Here is a 17,739-nt window from a genome sequence, read left to right as displayed (position 1 = left end):
GCGCATTTAAGGATATGAATTCATAAATTCATGAAAATCTAATTTTGCATGAGTAAATTCAACTTATAAATTGTAAAAATACATATTTTTTATGTTTTTCTTGAAAATTTTGTAAAAAAAATTTTTTTAGGTTATCATTCATTTTTTTTTCGTAAAACTCCTTCAAAAATAAACAATTAAAACAATATATATATATATATATATATATATATATATATATATATAAATGTTGATTTTCCAATTTTTCATGATTTTTTGGATAGTTCCCAAATTTCGAATATTTCACAATTTACTATTTTTGGCCATACACGGAGAGAAAAATGCACATTTCAATTTTTTTTTTAAATATTAAGAAATAATTGGAGCCGTGATTATGAATAATTACCATATCTTTAATTATTAAATTTTATGCACACATTACCAGAGAAAATTAAATCCATGATTTATTAAAATTTATTCAGTAATATGTTATATTTTATGATATTTAAAAATTATTTGTACCAAGCATGAAAATTTAATTAGTACTAAAAGCATTAATTGATTAAATAAATTATGACTTATTATCATATTTAAAAATGCAAGTTATAAATTGTTAATTTAACACGTCTAAACTATTTCTAGTTTGTGGAGTAAAATTATTTCAACTGTTCAATATTATCTTTAATTATTAATTGCATTTAATGAAAGTTATGTACTCCATTAAAATTTTATTAAAATATTAAGGATTTAAATGTTATTAATAATTAGTTATAAAAGTGAAACAATTTAATAAATAAAATTTCAAATTTTAATTTGAAAATAATCTCAATAAAACATTTAAATAATTTAAAAAAAAAAATGATTTTACTTACAGAAACTTCTGTCCAAGGTGAGATATTGATTCTAACGAAGGTAACGAGAAGTGAAATGGGGACTTACATGTGTATAGCAAGTAACGGAGTGCCGCCATCGGTCAGTAAACAGATGATGTTGCATGTCAACTGTAAGTAAACAAAAATCTCTCAGTAGTATTTGACTTCAACACCTTTGAGTACATTTTCAAATATTTATATAGAACTTAAATCCCTCAACAACAACTACAATAACAATAACAATTGACATTGTAACAGTATCATCAAAAGATCATCAGTATCAAGAAAATTTGTGTAACAGTGTCCCAACTAACTTGTTAACTAGAGAAAAACACCATTGAGATAGTTAGTCTCTTACTCTTAGCATAATTTCGACGTTGGTGCTCAAATATACCCGGCTTAAATTGGCCAGCCAGTCAGCCAACTGAGGTTTAAAACAAAAAGTTTTGATAAAAATAAAAAAAATATATAAAATACGGGTTTTATGAGAGTGAGAATAGCTGTAGTACAAAGTTGGTATACTCGGTTGGTGGGTATACAGAGTAGTTAGTTGGTTTATAAGGGTTGCTAGAGCATTTTCCCTGAGAAAAAAAGTTTTAGAAAGAAACTAGCATTGAAATGAACTAAGCAAAACGAAAAAATAACTAAAGAAGAAAGATAATTAAATTACATTTTAAAACTATGTATACATAATGGGAATGAGTCTTTGTGAAATATACTATGTATATGACTTTAGAAAAAGCGTTCTGGTGGAAATGTGGCAGGTTACTTAAAGTTATACCCAAGGCAAGCCAAGGCTCACGTCTCGTGTCTCTCTGGCTAGCAATATCGCCTGAGGTAATTCTTCCACGGAAATTGGATGTACTCTCACGCCAACCCTACCTCGACGTCCGACTTGCCTTCACCCATCCTGATAATTCACCCTCATTGAATAACCGCGTGATCACGCTAGACTTATATCCCTGATCTGCTGACACAGCCGTTATTAATTTTCTTTTTCCTTTTTCCTTGGTAAATATATCAAGAAAACGTTTAGTTTCATTTAATTTGTTTTTTTTTTTGTTATTTATGGTTAAATATTCATTAGATTTTCATTAAAAATATTATTCATTTTGGTAAAGGAATTTTTGAAGGATGTAGATAATTTGTTAATAAAGTATTTGATGAAAATTAGGAGAATAAAAAAAATAATAAATCGGAAACTTTGAAAATCAGGCCAGTTTTTAACTTGAATTATTTTGGCAAAACGCCTAAATTTCCATCATCAGACAACTAATACAAAAATCAATATATAAATTACATCATTTAAAAACTATATCCATAAAATCTTTTGAAAAAAAAAAAATAATAAATAAAAAAAAAATACTTGAAAACTTTTTAACTCCAAAAACCTTTCAATTCATTCCTCTTCCATCCAACATACTTAACTTACTTTTTTATTACTCAGAGTATACTGCTGCATTCCCAATACTACAGATACTTTTATTCCAACTCCAAAAGTCACAAACTAAAAACATTTTTTTAAACACATCACTAGCTTTGAAACCAAATTAAAAAGAAAATAAGAAAGCGAAAACTATATTTACAATGCGTTTTTACTTTATTTAAAAAATATCTTAATATCTTTGAAAAGATTGATTATTTCATTTCTAAATCGAATATTAAATTAAGTTTATTTTATAAGAGACAATAGGGCAAGGCGGCCCACCCAAACGACTAAAAATTGTCTGTGATTTGTCAATACCGGGTGCACATTGATTTGATTTTTTTTGCACAGTTTCGATATTATTTTTAAAAAAATTAAAGTTTATTTTTGGGTCACGTTATAATTTATTTAAAAAAAATTTTTTTTTAAATTCAGTTTGTTGATTTTAATTACCGTACATACTTCAATATTATTTACATTAAATGAATTTTTAATGATGTATGAACATTTTTTTTTGGGGCGCCACGATCTCTTCGAAAAAAAATATGAAATAAAATTTTTGTTCCATAAAAAACATACTTTCTTTGTTTAAATTTTCCAGTAGGAATGGGCGATATCTATCGATATTTCAACTATCGATGTTTTTTTTCTAAAGTATCGATGTTTTTTTATCGATATTTTTCGGACAAAATATATCGATACTCGATGATAAAAAACTAAAACTATCGATATTACGTTATTGATATTTTTTTTTAAATATCGCCCATCCCTATTTTCCAGATACCCTATTTTAGTGCAAATACTCTGTTCTACTCCTTAATTCCTAATAAATTCTAAATATCAAAAAAACTTCACCAAATAATTATTTTTTTTTTTTTTTTCGTTGCAAAATGTATGTTCATACATCTATGTGAATATGGGGAAAGATGTCCCTTTACAGCCGAAGAATTACTATTTGGGATCATGTGATCCATTCCCATAATATATGATTTTCACTTTTTAGATGGGAATAAAATATAAAACCCATATTTTAGGAAGTATTAAAATATTTCACAGAAATAACTACTGTAATATAACATAGAGTAACGATTCCCTTAACGATAATTTTTATTACCTTGTTCCAAAACATTACGATAATAATTTCTATAAAACACAGTGTCCATAACTTTAAATAACTTTCTATGCATAAACCATAATTTAAATTCATAATCCATATAGTCTCTCATTTTTTATCTTTTTCATTTAGTCAGGGCTTTTCTTATTAATAAAAATTTATATTAATAAACGCAGCATCACGAACAAATAAATTTATATGGCCTTTAAAGCCTTCTTAAGTAGGTAATAATGTAGAGTTGAGTCTCCCAACTCCCGTTATCTTATTACTTTAACATTATATATCTAAGTATCCCTGTATATCTCAAAACGATATTCTCCTGAGCGTTTCTGTTTGCCACATCCTTCATTTCTACGGTTTCTCCTCTGTACATAGTACACTATACACTTAACTCAGCGTTCTCTATAAGTATAAAACTCTATCTCTATGTAGTTCAGCCAGCAGTAGAATAGTACAACGTAGAGAAAGTGAAACAACATGTAACTTAACCAAAATCTACTTGTGTTGCTTCCAACAATGAAACCGCAAACTGTGCACACACAAGTAGACAACTTACCGATCCTTATATATACTGAAACACTACTATACAATGTTTATCTATTAGATACTTATTCTATAGTACGATCGGATCAAATTCGCAGTAGCCAAAACTTTGGCCGGATTCCCGTCATTTAATTGTCTACCAATTATCTATTCATTTAGTTTGTTTACATATTAGATATTACTAACAAAATAAATGAATAAACAAATATAATGTGTTGTATTGTATAAATAATATATAAATTCAAATTCAAGCCATTTAAAATCTAAACTATCGAAACTAGTATCAATAGCCATACACACTCAATTAATTGGTCGTTAAATCCTCTTCACAATGGGAGCTTGGTTTAATGCCCACATTCGCAATGTGCACCCGCGAATCGTTTGCATTTCATGGATGTTTTGCGTGAGGGATGGTTATATCGACGATCCGCACAAGCAACAGCAAACGATTGATTTATAGCCGCGTTTTGGTTTAGCTTCTAAACAACTAAAGCTATGAGAAAGTTTTAATTGGTTACGGAAGTACATTTTTATTTGTTAACTAAATTTACATTCACAAGTTCTGTTTCTCTATGGAAACTATTTCCAATAATTTGCACATTGTTTGTTGAATTGTTTTATTATAAACATATGTAAAGTACACGGAAAAAAACAGTTACTTTTTCTAGGTTAACACAGTAACTACTACTATAGAGGCATGGGAAGTTTTCATTTACAACATAGTAATAACTTCTATGTTAACATAGTGAATATTCCAATGTGTTTTTTTTCCGTGTAGAATTATATGAAGAAGAAAGTACAGTAAATATTACTCTTGTAAAGAGTACTATAAGCATTGTATTTTTTTTCATTTTTTCTGGTAATCATTACTGTGTTATTTCAAAAACTCAAGATTCTGGTAATTAGTACTATACACTTGTTTCCATTAATGCCTGGTCTTCTGCCTGGCTAATTAGAAATCACAGGGCCGGGTTTGAGGAAGGCATTAACGATAATGAGTGTACAACATGGAAATGAATTCCATACTGTTGGGGTTGTTTCAATTTGCTAGATTAATGCTATTACTTTTTCCACAGTGATTACACCGCCATCTACAGAAAATTTTATAACCTTAGTATCGAATAATTACCAAACAGCTCGGGAATGATTATCCAACAATGTTTAATCGTGTACCGGTTTCAAATAGTCCAAGTACACGGAGAAATTATCTTCGTTCGAAATGCTATGGTGTCATAGTAAAGCCGGACCATGTTCACCACCTGCAGAAATTGAAACATGTTCAAAAATTACTATGGCCATAATAAATTTTCCTATTGTCATAGTACTTTTTGCTAGTGTTTATTTAAAGTTCCGTCAGGTAGCCAACATGGTCCGAATTTACTATGACTCCATAGAACTTTAAGCATGAATAGTTTCTCCATTTGAGTGTCAACAGGATACATCAGAATGTCTAACAAATTTTGTGAGAAGTCTTAGGTATTTCGCTGTGTTTTACTCTCTCCTATTTGCCTTGGAAACTAAAATTTAGACAAAGTGATTTATACAATATGATTATACATTGTTATATATTTCTATTATCTTCAAAGATATTTGAATTACCAACCACAGAAACAATACTTTTTATACTATTCATACCAAAAAAAAAAAAAACAACTAAATTCTATGTTCGACAGTAACGAACCAGGTTATTCAATTTGTCGTTTGAGAATTTAATACTATTGACTGGAAACGAAAAATTGTTAATAATTTGTTTCTTTCAGTGTATTCACTGAAAACTTCGAGTTTAATCAAAAAGATATAAGAAGCTTATTTATATCTTATAATTTATAACAAAAAGTAGCTTATGTTCATTTAAGAGAACTTCTCTTTGAACATAAACCTTAGTTAGAATACAAAGTGAAATATATGCATCCTTATATATTTTTTTATATTCCTGTTTGAATTCTAGTTCATCCGATGATTCAGGTTCCAAACCAGTTAGTGGGTGCACCTGCAGGAACGAACGTCACGCTAATTTGTCAAGTGGAAGCTTCTCCAAAGGCTATCAACTATTGGACTCGCGAAACCGGTGAAATGATAATAACTAATCACAAGTACACAATGTCCGAAGAAAGGATGTCTGATTACAGTGTGCAAATGCGGTTAATTATACGTAATTTACAGAAAAGTGATTTAGGTGGCTACAAATGTATTTCAAAAAATTCAATTGGAGAAGCTGAAAGTAATATACGGCTCTACGGTAAGTAAACTTCAGAAAAATTATACTTCATCAAAACTTTTTTTGTAAAACGAAAATTTTCTTGTAAAGAAGAAAAATGATTTCCAAAATGTTTCTCATGAAAAACTTCAAAACTTAAAACAATTTTTAATTTTCAGTTAACAATTTTAACTTTTTTGAAATCTTTTGACCCGAGTCGAAAAAATAACTTGATTTTGACTTATTTGACTTGCTTTTGACGTCATTAACTTGATTTTGACTGCTATAATTTTTTTTACTTGCACTTAACTAAGCTAACATACACTCGAAGATCGAAACGTTTTTCACGCAACGAAAATGAAAAAAATTTATGGAATTTGACTATTCAAGAGGTAGTTGGGAGTGGTCTAAAATTTTCGGATGTCATACAAGAAATGCGAAGATTTCAAAATCCTAGATCCAGTAGATATTTTAATTTTCAATTTTTTAATTCTTTTTTTTTTTGTTCACATAAAGTTCAAAATTAGTAAACTTTAAATTTAAAAAATTCGATCCATCAGATTCAAAGCGAAAATCGTCTCAATTTAAAAATTTTCAAGCTTGAAATTATCAACTGAAAATTTCAGTTTATGCTAAATTAAATGAAAAAAAAAAAAAATTAAAATAAAACCCCATCAAAAAAATCATTGATTTGCAAAAATTATTAATTGGCTAAATAAAGTTTGTTAATTTTAAAAAATTCTATTAAAATAAAAAAAAATAAGATTTTAATAATGTTATTCTATTTTTAATAGAATAGATTAGCTTAGCAATTTTCCGGAGTAAACACAAGAGAAAGCTCGTTGTCTCGTGCATATCTCGTTTATCTTAGAATGCGTTTGCATCTCGTAAAGTCACGCGATCAGATAAGCCAGTGAGATTAACTATTGAACCGTGAAGTCGAAGGTGTTAAGCTCGTCGTGAAACACGAATAAGATTAAATAAGAAAAAAGTGTCTTGATAAAAATAAAAAAAACGTAACAAGAAATAAAATGTTTAATGTAAGAGTTCAGTAGATAAAAATCCAGATTAAACTAAGAAACAATCTAAAATGTATAACGGAAAATAATAAAAAATTAGAAAAAAAAAAAAAAACTATATAAAATAAGCTAGTCACGTGCAAAAGGTGTTAGGACAAAGTTGCCAATAGAAACAATATCCTTGAACGTATTAGTTATCGTTTATCAGTTGGGCAGATGAAAGCTGAAACAGAAACTGAAATTGGGTAAGCCATGTGTTGCCAGACATGATCGATAAAAGTCCACCAAGTGTTATCACTGCTAAACTGCGATATTCAACTTTTTCTACTCTTTCTGTTATATTTATTTATCTCTTTTACTCTTTGCCGAGCATTCTCTCTTGTCACCCTTCAATATCGCCCAATTTTGCGGGATTAAAAGATAAATTGAATGTAATAAATGAAACTCACACTTTGACGTAATAAAGAAAATAAAATAAAATTATTTGATTAAATGAAAATAAACGAAACTTTTAGATGTCAATATATGTTCACGGAAAATTTCATATTTATTTTCTTTGATTTATTATTTAAGTTTCTACTAATAATTTTATTATAAGAATTCAATACAGCTAAATAAACTTTATACATTTATTATTATTTCACTTTCAATTCATTTATCAATTTATGTTTTATTATTATTTATGAGCATTATAAAATCGATTAACAGTTGGTTAATATTTTATTTGAATCATTGGTAACTAAGAATTTGTATTTATGATCACAGAGGATAATATAACCATTTGGAAATATTAATCATTCGGTTATTTACATTAATGACAACAATCGTTTAACATTAAAGTTTATAATATTTTTGACCGATATAATTATTTTTTAATATGAGAAAATAATAATGGCGATTTAAAATCAGAATTTAAAAAAAAAACTTTTTAAATTTTAATTTTTAATTTGAATTCGAATATGAACTTTTTATTACAAAGATTTTATTGACCAAAAGAAAAATTACTTTATCCAAAATAACGATTTTTCGGAGTTGAAAATTTTAGATTAAAAAATTTTACTTTTTTCGAAGATGATACAAAGAGTAATTTTCTACGAAATTAATAATTTTAATTTCATCGACTACTTTTTGCGATCAGGAAAGTATCAAAACTACACAGAAAAAAAAGATTTCTTGCCCGAAAAATTTTTATTTTCAATTAAAAATCCAAAAAATTTCTGAGTGCAAGTAAAAATTTTCTTGAAAAATTTTTCGCACGAAGAAAGCCTCTTTTTCTGTGGACAATCACAATACTAATAATGAAATTCATTATAATTGTGCCAAAATTTCGAAATTTTTATCAAATTTAAATTTTGATAAACCTTTCAAATGGCGAACAGTAACGTCCTAATTAAGAGACCCAGTACCTGAATAGGGAACTAGTACCCGATCACTCCATGTATTTGAATACTTATATTTCTAAATGTAGATATGCAAATACATGGATTAATCAGGTATTAGTTCCCTTATCGAGTACTAGGTCTTTTACCGTATCTCAAAATGTTAATTGTTTCAAAGTTGATTTTTGAAAGTCGACAAAAATCAATAATAATTTGTATTTTATATCTTCATAGCAAAAAGTCAAACAATTACAATTATAATTGACAATTTGACAATTCAAAAAAAATTTTTCATTTTTCCAAAAAGTTATTATTTTTTCAGTAAAAAATTCAAATATACAATTTTATAATGACACTGATAAAGTTTGAAGGCAATTAACAATTTTCAGATTTTTTTTTTTTTCAAAAATTAATGATAGAAAAACAAAACTAAAAATATGCATATGTAGAAAATTTTAAAAATTATTGGCGCGATTTTTCAAAATATCTATTTTTATAATTTATCTTTTCTAAAAAAACCCAAAAATTATTGGACGTCACCCGTACGAAAAAAGTATATATTCGGGAAATATACGGGCAAAATTGAATATATGTCTCATATATGCGAACTATATACAGATTTTCCCGAATATATACGGATATATACTTTTTCCGTACGGACAACTAACTTCAGTATCATATTTTATAAATTGTAAGAAAGAAAATAATAAAATATAATGTAATTTCTTGTCCAAATAACATTTAATAGAATCGATAATTCCAATCTTCCTATTTATTCTGATACTGTAGCTAAGCCAAACCAAGTTATTTGTCTTGTCAATGTATAATATTAGATCCATGAAAACGATATTTTAGTTTAGAATATTCGAAATTAATGACCTGAATATTATTACAAATCAATACTAGCGAAATTCGTATGAACAAAAAAATTATTTATTCAAAAGGTTTAATAGCCATTCAAATGCTCAATCATGCATACAACGCATTCAAACTCACTAAACGTAATCAGATTAAATTTAGATAGCTATACATACAAGTTAACAGTTCATTTCATTTCAACATCTTTATTTTTTAATGCTCTCACAAATTTTAAGCTCAATTTACCTACTAAATTTATCTACGCAAATAAATTATACGTCTTACGTCAGTAATCCAAAAAAAGTCCACTTTTTAACACTCGAAGAAATGAATGGAACTTTATTCGTTGCACTCATAAATGACAATTTAATTCTAAAACAAATCAGAATCTTTGAACAAATGAAATTTTAAATCTTTTGTTATTCGTTTAGAAATTGTATTGGCAGGTAAATTAGCGCTGATATAACCAAACTGTCATTGGTTGAAAAGCTGTCATTAAAATACATCTAACAAAACGGACAGATTCTTTGAAAGACGTCATCTTCAGAATGAAGGATTCCTTTCAATGACCAGCGTAGTTGTGACAACCGACAACTATCTTTGAAACTAAATTATTTCGATGTTCATTCAACTAGATTTCAGTGGTTGATCAATACTACTAAAAGTTTAGTCAATTCATCAATACTGAAGCAGAGGAATAATTTAATTATTCTAACGTCATAATAGATTTTAATAGAAGAAACATTACACTGTAAAACATTTGCGAAGTCAAGGCGGATTAAATCCGGAGTGAATTTTACTTCCCTTTGAAGTAAATTTCAGTCCGAAGGGGAGTTCATTTCAATGTTAAAATTCTAAATCGGAGTAAATTCGGATTTAAATAAAATTCATAATTACTCCAAATTCACTCCCGATTTTTCATATATAAAATGCAGAAAATTTTTTAGTAAAAATTACCCAAAAAGTTTAATGCTGTGGGACATGTGGTAAATATCTAAATTTCTCTCATGCACATTGTAAAATATACTACTCGATAACGTGTAAATGAAGTGCATATTCTACTAACAACAAAGTAAAAATTTAGTTACTGGCTAGATGTCTCTACAATATCAAACTTTATGGGTAATTTCTACTCAAAAATTATCTGCGTGTAGGGTATCGAATACAGTAGGACCTCGTTATAAGACTACGCGTTATAAGATTCTTCCCCTCAATTTGTTAAAACTCGCTCGGAACGCTTCCCCTACCAACAACTCAATAAAACTTTTGCGCCGAAACCTCGCTATAAGACTAACGACCAGTTCGACTAAAATCGAGATAAAATGTAAATACATAAAGATTTTAGATTAAATAATTTATTTTCATAAAAAATTCTTAACATCTCGTGGTATCACATAATTAATTAACAGAAGAGAACGACGAAATTCTGTTTATTTTTAATTATACATGAAATAGATTCACCGTATATTAAAGTAGAGTTGAACCGACTACATAAATAAAACGCAAAACGGCGATAGTTTTATAGCGAGGTTTGGGCGCAAAAGCTGTTAAGCACAATAGTGGGGGTACCCCAGTTCCAAGAATTTTTTCCCCTACAACCCGAGCTAGTCTTATAACGAGGTCCTACTGTATTAGAGAAAATCAAACACAAAATGAATCAATAAAGATTTATTTAAATCAATGACGTCAATGATTATTTTTTTATGTCAGAAATTATTGATCATGTAAAAATACTTAGAAATTTGAATTAAATAATTAAATACTTGAGATTAAAAATACTCGTTACTGTCTCACTGACTAGAGTAAATTTTTTAGTTTGAAAAATAGATTCTTTAAAATTCATTAGTTTCTTGACAACTAGGGAGACGAAATAATACTGACCTAAATTATTTCTCTCCAGATAAAAAAATTAAAACAATATAAAAATTATATTCCATGAAATATTTAAAAAAAATACCAATACTTTAAATCCTTATTTCTAGGTGATTGCTGATAGCAAAATTTTTAAATTCCAGTATAATTAACATTTAATTGTTGTGTTGTTAAATGTATTTTTAATTGGGTTTGCGTAAACAGCTCTTATATTTAATTAGTTTAATTAAATTTGTTAAAAAGATATGGACTTAACCGAGCACTCGAGGAAAAACAACGAGGTGCCGAATGAAGACGATTCGAGTGAGTCACGCGAGCATCATGGACACAGGCTGAACCGCATTTATCAAGGATCCCTTAGGGAAAGTGGTTCAACGCGGCGAACGCCCCTTGACACGGAAGGTACTTCAGCAGCCACAACTATTATCAAAAGTTTTCCAAAATTGTATATTATTTTAATAATTCACTGTACACTAAATATTATCCATACCATAATTACGTAAATTACAATTAAAAACACTATTAATAATTTAAATTAAGATTCTATTTATAGTTATAAATATATATAGATGTATATATATATTTATCATGTAAAACGCTCACGTGTTTTATACAAGTGTTCAACATTAAATAATTGCAATGGAGTGTGTGTAAATTAAACAGAACTTAACGTTATTAAGCTCCCGGCAGTATTTGCTTCATTATGTGAAAGCATTATTGGCAAAATTAATAATTTGATACTCAATTAATTAATTTAATTAAAAAACGACAGTGCCAAATAATAAAATATAATATGACGTGTTTTGACATAAAATAATGTGATTAATAAAATTTCATTTTTAATGTTTCGTTTATATATATATAAATATATATATATATATATATATATATATATATATGTCAAATTTTTTTTCTTCTCAAGCTTGATTACGATTGTAAATAATTATTAATAAAATACTATATATATCAACATATACATAGATAAATTGAAGAAGATCAAAGAACTTTATACAATTTAATATAATATAATTTGAATTAATACACGCAAATACGTGCCACTTGATATATAAATATATGTGTATTTAATAAAATAGAAAATATATGATATCAAGTAAAGTGTAAATAAATAGCCATTAAAGTATTGTCTATTCATCTCAATGCTTGGTAACAAAATATATATAATATAATACTTATATAAGACAAATAAAAATCGACGGACACTTGCTAATAAAAGTAAACGGCTTTTTAAAATAAAAAATATAAACAGTTGACATACATATAAATATTAACGTTCGATATAAGCACTGGAAAACAATATCATTTGTGTAAATATTTATTAGATTTAATATTATCAATGAATATTTGAGGTTTATCTGAACGTTATATCCGTATCGAGTTTGTGACATTAAATCATTTTTTAATAATGTAAAGGCAATGATAATCAATGGAATACCTTAATGAATACTCAATTATAATGGCTCTTTGCTTTCATATCTTTCATATATTATTTTACAATAATTGTAATAAAATATTTTCTTCTGAGATATGGAACTACACAAAAAAAATTTCTTTGTAATTTTTTTTACTGGTTTTAATTATTTTACACTGTAAAATATTTTTGAACTCGGTGTAGTGTAAATTACTCGGTGTAAAAATTACACCAAATATCGGGTTAAATTTAGACGGTGTTAATTAAAAATTTTTACATCATCAAGCGTGTAAATGTGTAATTTATGATGTACATGAAGATCGGAACGTTTTTCACGCAACGAAAATGAAAAAATTTATGAAATTCTACTGCTTAAGGCTGACTTGAGGGGTAATTAAGGGTGGCTGCAATTTTCGGTTAACAGACTAGCGCCTATTCAAAAAATTTCAAAAATCTATATCCAGTAGATTTTTTATTTTCCATTTTATTTTATTTTCGTTCCGCAAAAAACGTTTCGATTTTCAGGTATATAAATATATAATTTTGTATAAAAAAAAAATAATTATAAGCATATTGAAATGTTCAAAATACTATTTAGTTGGTCATTAAGTAGAGTCATGTGGGGTAACTGTGCGTAATAGGTAAGTGTGCGCAAACCCATGCATTTCAGTCCGAAATGAATGGGGTTGCGCACACTTACCCACAACGTATACTTGCCCTATGACTCTAAAATTATGAAGAAGAATACGGAATGGTGTAAAAAAAGTAGATTACACCATGTTAAAATCACACCCATGGATAATTTACACAGAGGATTTTTTGCACCGTTATTTCACACTACACAGCCCGGTGAAGTTTTCGGGCCCCATTTTAACTTCAAAATTTTTTACAGTGCAGATACTTTGATTTTAGTTATATTTATTGAATTTATAATGATTTAGTAATATTTTTTTTTTATTTTTTAAAATTTTCTAGTCAGCCCATTTTACCGTGAGTACTTTGTATCACTCTAAGGCTCACAATAATTGCAAATAAAAAATTTAATTTTACTTTATGTTTAAAGTGCCCCATTGTACCCCGAGTACTTAGTATCATTCTGAAAGTTTGAGTAAAACTAAATTTTATAAAAAATTGAGGGTAAAAAAAATATTGTTTTAGGTATTCCGTTGTATCCTATTTTCTGTATATATATGTAGTAATAATAATGATCGATTTAACGAAATAATAAATAAACTTGAAACACCATTTGAACCATTAAAAACTTTATATACGTTCTAATAAGAAGTTTTTTCGTGCCAAAATATATATAAAAGTTAATAAATTATCAAAGTTATTTTACAAGTTTAAAAATATAAATGAAAATAAAATATTATATGGTACGATAACGAAACTCGAAAATATAGCAGTTAATGAATTGATGATTGAAACAAAGTTATGATAAAGTTATAACGAGAATAAGTATATAAACTCTGTTATATTTTTCTTGAGCTATAACGAAGATTGCCTGTGGCAAGTTATTTTAATGAAATAACTGTATTTAAATTATCTAAAGTTATTTAAAACTCGCTAACGGATATAAATTGTTTGTTTTGGTTATAGTTAATTTCAATATGTCAATTCTATCCATTTATTTATTTAAAACAAATCGATAAATGCATGCAATTATGCGTACATGCAGCAAAATAAAATTAAATCATTCATAAATGTATCATAGTTACAATGTAATGAAATTTGTTACTAAGTTAAATATTGACTATGGTCCATCCAAATAAAATGAACGCTAGCTTCTGCTAACAGGGCAACAAATTAAATACTACTGAATAAACTGCAGATAAATATTAACTTAAGTCCAGTTTGTACAGATGCACGTCGATAAATATTTAATAAGCTTGTATCGAATGGATGATGAAATGTAAAAATGATAAATAATTTATTTAATATCAATTTATGAAATTTTTAATTGTTTTAGATGATTAATAAAAAATATTGACGATAGTTAGGCAAAATGGGTGATAAAATCGAGAATTTCTTTTAAATTTTAAGGTCAAGTTTTAAAAATTGATAATTTTCTTTCAAATGAAGAGAAAAAATTTCTGACTGGGGTGTCCTGTTTTTGTTACTTTCATTCATTGCTTTGAAACCAAATCGGAAAAAATTGAGAATATATGTATTAGAACGATTCAAAAAAAGTAATATTTTTTTTTGTCAAGAATGCACTGAAAAGTTTCAGTAGAATGAAAGAAGACGCCTGTTAAAATTTGAACCCTTAATATAAAGTACTCTCTGATTGCAATTTTCTATTTTCCATTTTAATAACATGGGAAAATTTTTTTGAATATGAAATTTTATAACTCGTCAGTTAATTACTGTACCGGAAAGATCAAAACACATTCCCGATGGAAATTAAAAGCTCTATAAAAAAGGTCTCATTTTTCGATAATTTTACTTTTTCAAAAGTTATTCAACATCAAATTTAAATTCATGGTAAATTTCATTATTATTTAACATTTCCGACAAAAATATCAGTTTCATCACAAAATGTCGTAGGACTTTTTTTGTAGACCATTTTATTTCCAATAAATTATCTTTCACCAAGTTTTCAAAATTTGGCAATACTCTATAGTTATCTGCATTTAAATGTCACTTTCTTAAGAAAAGTGTTGTGACCAGTTTTAAATCCGAAAATGACAGATTTTTTGACATTTATATATGATTAACAGAGCACATGAGAAAAATCGTGCTTCTTTACGTTAAGTCGCCGACCATTAAGGAATAAATTAAGACGACTTTAGATGAAGTTAAAGTTTGCTCTCATAATTACCTGTCTGAGTAACATAAGATTAATCTGAGGTTTGCAATAAACAAATGCGATCCCGACTGAGTTGAAATAAAGTCAGAAACTAATTTAGCGGAAAAAAACTTAAGATTTTTTACCCTAGGGGAGAAACCAATTATTTTTAACCCGCTAAATAACATTGGACTGAAATTGGCTTGTTTCAACGAGTTAAACAGGCATTCAAACTTGTAGTTTAAGTGCAGGTGATATAATATGAAAAAACTTTTAAATTAAATCGTTTCGCATTATGAATCATTTTGTCTCTCTATCGATATATTTATATGTAGAATTGTTTAATGTACAGAAATATTTATTTTAAATCTTATTTATATATATATATATAATATTTGTAGAAAGTATATGAATTTGTATGATCGAATTTAATAAACTGATTCATAAATTTAAGCACATTGAAAAATATATACATATATATATGATTGATTGAGTCGTTATCAGTAAAAATAATATGAAATATTTTAACTTTCAACAGCTACAATATTTTTTATGATTATTATTTGACACAATAAAAATTGTTCAGTTTTTTTTTTGCGTTTCAACAAACTATCACTTGGATAATGACAATAATTGGGAAAATGTTTTTCAATTATCAAGAGAACAATTGATCAATATAACAAAAAAATAAAAAAAATTGTTGACAGTGACGTTATAAAATAAATATATCAAGTATACTTTCCAGGTTTTTTTATTTAAAAAAAGAAAAAAAATGAAAAGAAAAAAAAATTGAACGTATTGTAATTTTTATAAATAAAAATTTCAAAACTATAACGTAAACAAGTTTACAAAAAAATGGATAAATAAAAAATTCATTTTTTTTTTCAGTATCAATAAATTGTTAAATTAATAAATAAGTTAATATCAAGTGTATAAATGTATGTGAAATGCGTTAAAGTAAATTGTGATGAATAATTGATTGAAAAATATATAAATTAAAAACTCGCTGTATCTTCTATAGTAATAGTGTCCATAAAATCAAGCATGTATCGAAGAAAAAAAAATGGCATTCGATAATTGTTTAAACTCGACACTGCGACGATAAACCGTATCTCAATAATTAATAAAGATCAATTGAATTAAACAAAAAACTATTTACTTTTATTTATATATCTTAATTATTTGTTATATTCCCTGTAAAATTAATCACTATAATACTTAATATATAAAAGCCTGCATCCTGAGGCTTAATAATAACAAAGTGACACCCAATCAAATGTGCACAATCGACGAGGTCTATTGTTTTGGGTACTCTACAGGTTGCCATACCCACAACAACTATTCATCTCAATGAACTATTCTCCACGTCCTCAGGAACGTGACGTTTACACCGCGAGTTATTCGCTATTGATAAATCACCCTACAAGCTTTTAATAACGACAAGCATTTACAAGTAAGTTTGATATATTTTATACTTTATAACTTTGTATTTCGTGTTTTATATTTTTATATTTACCTATACATAACAAAAAAGCTCATTATTTCTTTATTTTAAAGTTTCAAGATAAAATTGAATTAAAAATGATTTTTTATTGACATTTTTAATGAACTTCAAGCTTAAAAACCCTCAGAAATAAAATAATTTGAAAAGTTAAATTGACAACTTTTCCCAAATACTCAACCGATTTTAAAAATTTAAGAAATTCAAAATCATTTTAAATCATCCGTCAAAAACTTTCTAAGATATAATATTATCGGGGCCTTTTCAAAAAGCATTATATTCGGTTCCGTAACAAATTCCCCTCAGACAAAATAACCTCGTTACAAAATAACCCAGACCAAAATAATTTTCTTCTTAGATAACCTCAACAACATTAACCTTCAAGTACAAGACAGAATATTTATAATTTTTTCAAGTTATTTTGTCGGGGTTATTTTGTCCGAGGGTAACCGGTCGCGGCATCTTATATTCTAGTCGGGTAATTGATTGGGTTATTTTCAAAAAACCTAAACAGATTTTTAAATTCTTTCCCGATCATGTAACTGAACACACACCCGATCGGGTGATTAACTGTTTGCTCGACCGAGCTCTTTTACCGGAGCCATCTCAAAACGCATTAAATTCTAGTCGGGCTAATAATCGAGGCGATTTCTCGGGCCCTTATTTAAAAGCGGGCAAGTTATATAAAGCCTGGTCAGGTCCCCAGAATCATTTCTACCAGAGATAATGACATTTTTCGTTTTGCTCACGAGTATGCTTAAT

General features: G+C 27.4%; 1 protein-coding gene across 1 annotated transcript in view; it reads left to right on the top strand.

Annotated features, from left to right (window-relative positions):
• LOC103576625 (lachesin) overlaps positions 1-14,665 on the top strand; it is a 65,095-nt gene extending 50,430 nt beyond the window's left edge. The window contains exons 6-9 of the mRNA XM_008556929.1: positions 854-982; positions 5,883-6,173; positions 11,503-11,661; positions 14,658-14,665. Coding sequence (XP_008555151.1) covers positions 854-982; positions 5,883-6,173; positions 11,503-11,661; positions 14,658-14,665 — 587 coding nt within the window. The remainder of the gene's footprint in view (positions 1-853; positions 983-5,882; positions 6,174-11,502; positions 11,662-14,657) is intronic.
• Positions 14,666-17,739: the final 3,074 nt, after the last annotated feature.

Source organism: Microplitis demolitor, chromosome 3, assembly GCF_026212275.2.
Source record: "Microplitis demolitor isolate Queensland-Clemson2020A chromosome 3, iyMicDemo2.1a, whole genome shotgun sequence".
Classification (NCBI taxonomy): Eukaryota; Metazoa; Arthropoda; class Insecta; order Hymenoptera; family Braconidae; genus Microplitis; species Microplitis demolitor.
This window is presented reverse-complemented; position numbering and strand designations above follow the sequence as displayed.